The following is a 1,830-nucleotide window of genomic DNA, read 5'->3' as shown; positions in this document are numbered from 1 at the left end:
CAATCTAACAATAATATACAACCCTACTACTTATTCAGTCCATCAATATCACCAAAAATGTATATAATGTATAATAACAATATTATATAACAAACAAAAGGTTAACCTTACTTGATATTCAAACTGTAGACATTACCTATCATATTCATCATTGTAGCCCTTACAAACCAAACTTTTAACCACAGTTTGTTAAAACAACAGTTAACAGACATAAATAAAAACCACAAGGATTCTTCAAAAATAAGTGGTTTCTACTTATCTCTTATAAGAATTGTTTTTTCATAAGCATCTAATTGTTAAGCTTAGTCAGCTTCTTTCGGGTTCTTCTCACATTAGTGGATAGCTCACCAACGTTGACAACATCAGCATCTTGAGCCATCCGCTTTCCATTGGGACTTGATCCAGAATCCTTTTCAACTTCAACGACTGAAGAGTCGGCCGTAACAGAGACAACATCCTTGCAACAGATCACAAAACAACTATTGATCTCATTTAATAAAATAATGAACTCTTTTTAAACATACTAAACATACTTTAAAAATAAATACTCACCCTTGAAGTTCGTTCAGCAGACACCTGGGAAGATTCTGAAAGGTTAACATCTTTAACGTCAGCTACCTCTTGAGTAACCTAAAGGATCATAATATATGATATCATATAAAAAAAGTGCAGAATCCAGTGTTTAAAACTCAAAAGAAAAATAAATAGATTGAAAGAGTAATTTTATATGATACCTCATCAGTATTTTTATCACCATTACCATCTCCACCAACTAACTCAACAATTATTACTGGATCATCACATGTTTTTTGCGCCGTATAAACACGATAGTCACTTTTAAGATTGAATTCTGAAACATCAATCTTAAAAGCGACCTTCTTATCAACCAATCGAAATATCTCATGAGGGAATCCAGTATCTTTGGCCTTAACCTGCCTCTCTCTTATGTCACTCGCCGCTAATCCAAAAAGCTTCTGAACATCTCTATCAAACATAACAAAAGAAACACTACCACTCTCATCCTGCACCCGCACTTACACCTTGAACCTGAAATATACACAACTAACTAAGTAAACTGCAAAATTATATTCAAATATCAGTCTTAGAATGTTACTTATATAAATATAACGCTAAATAATCATTATTGCTTACTTTGTGGTGATCGATGTACATTCACTATGACATTTGGGACAAACCAAAGAAGTCGCAGGCAATCGAACAATATCATCTGAAACATTTTCAACATTCTACAAGTATTCACTTTTACCCATCACCTTCTTGAAACACTTACGACAGGAAGCATAAAACCAACCATACTCTTCTTGCACAATCTTAATTGTCGCAACCACAACACAAGACATTTCCTGTAAAAACACAAGACACTTCCTGTAAAAACATGCAGGTGACAAACTAAACAAATAACCAAACTATATACAAAGATGTGAAACCTTTTCTATCTCACTAATTGTAGGATCGTTGTGTGACCCGAATGAGTCGATCAGAAGAGTTGGTTATCCGAATCAAAGGCGGAATCAATGAATCGGACGCTCGATGTAATTATAATGTCTCTTGTATTAATCTGATAGAATTATAGCACCTGGAGATAATCCGGCAACACTTGGTTACCGAATACAAGATCTAATTCCTTAATTCCGCTTCAAATGAAACGGATATGCTCCTATATATATAGTTGTTGTGATTTCGCTTGAAATGAACAAGGCACTTTCAAGCGGAATCAACATTGTTGTGATTTCGCTTGAAATGGTCTCTGTCACTTTCAAGCGGAATTACCAACATATCCACTAAAATCAGTTTCTAGCAACTCGAGCA

At 34.4% G+C, this 1,830-nt stretch overlaps 1 protein-coding gene across 1 annotated transcript; it reads right to left on the bottom strand.

The window, feature by feature from the left end:
- Positions 1–289: 289 nt before the first annotated feature.
- Positions 290–1,361, bottom strand: LOC110919678. The gene is made up of 6 exons (XM_022163942.1): positions 1,313–1,361; positions 1,172–1,228; positions 1,068–1,075; positions 735–1,022; positions 553–630; positions 290–457 (listed from the first exon to the last, which is right to left on the bottom strand). Exons 1-6 carry the CDS (start codon positions 1,359–1,361, stop codon positions 290–292), a joined length of 648 nt encoding a protein of 215 aa, XP_022019634.1.
- Between the last annotated feature and the right edge of the window lie 469 nt (positions 1,362–1,830).

Source organism: Helianthus annuus, chromosome 8 (genome assembly GCF_002127325.2).
Source record: "Helianthus annuus cultivar XRQ/B chromosome 8, HanXRQr2.0-SUNRISE, whole genome shotgun sequence".
In the NCBI taxonomy this organism is placed as follows: Eukaryota; Viridiplantae; Streptophyta; class Magnoliopsida; order Asterales; family Asteraceae; genus Helianthus; species Helianthus annuus.
The sequence above is the reverse complement of the archived record's forward strand: the minus strand, read 5'-3'. Positions and strand labels throughout refer to the sequence as shown.

Bases quoted from the DNA above. Each gene is read 5' to 3' on its own strand.
- LOC110919678 (XM_022163942.1), bottom strand. From the start codon at position 1,361: ATGTCTTGTGTTGTGGTTGCGACAATTAAGATTGTGCAAGAAGAGTAT. The intron at 1,229-1,312 runs GTTGGTTTTATG...AAAATGTTTCAG, and splicing joins GATTGTGCAAGAAGAGTATG to ATGATATTGTTCGATTGCCT. The intron at 631-734 runs GTATCATATAAA...ATGATCCTTTAG, and splicing joins GTGATAAAAATACTGATGAG to GTTACTCAAGAGGTAGCTGA.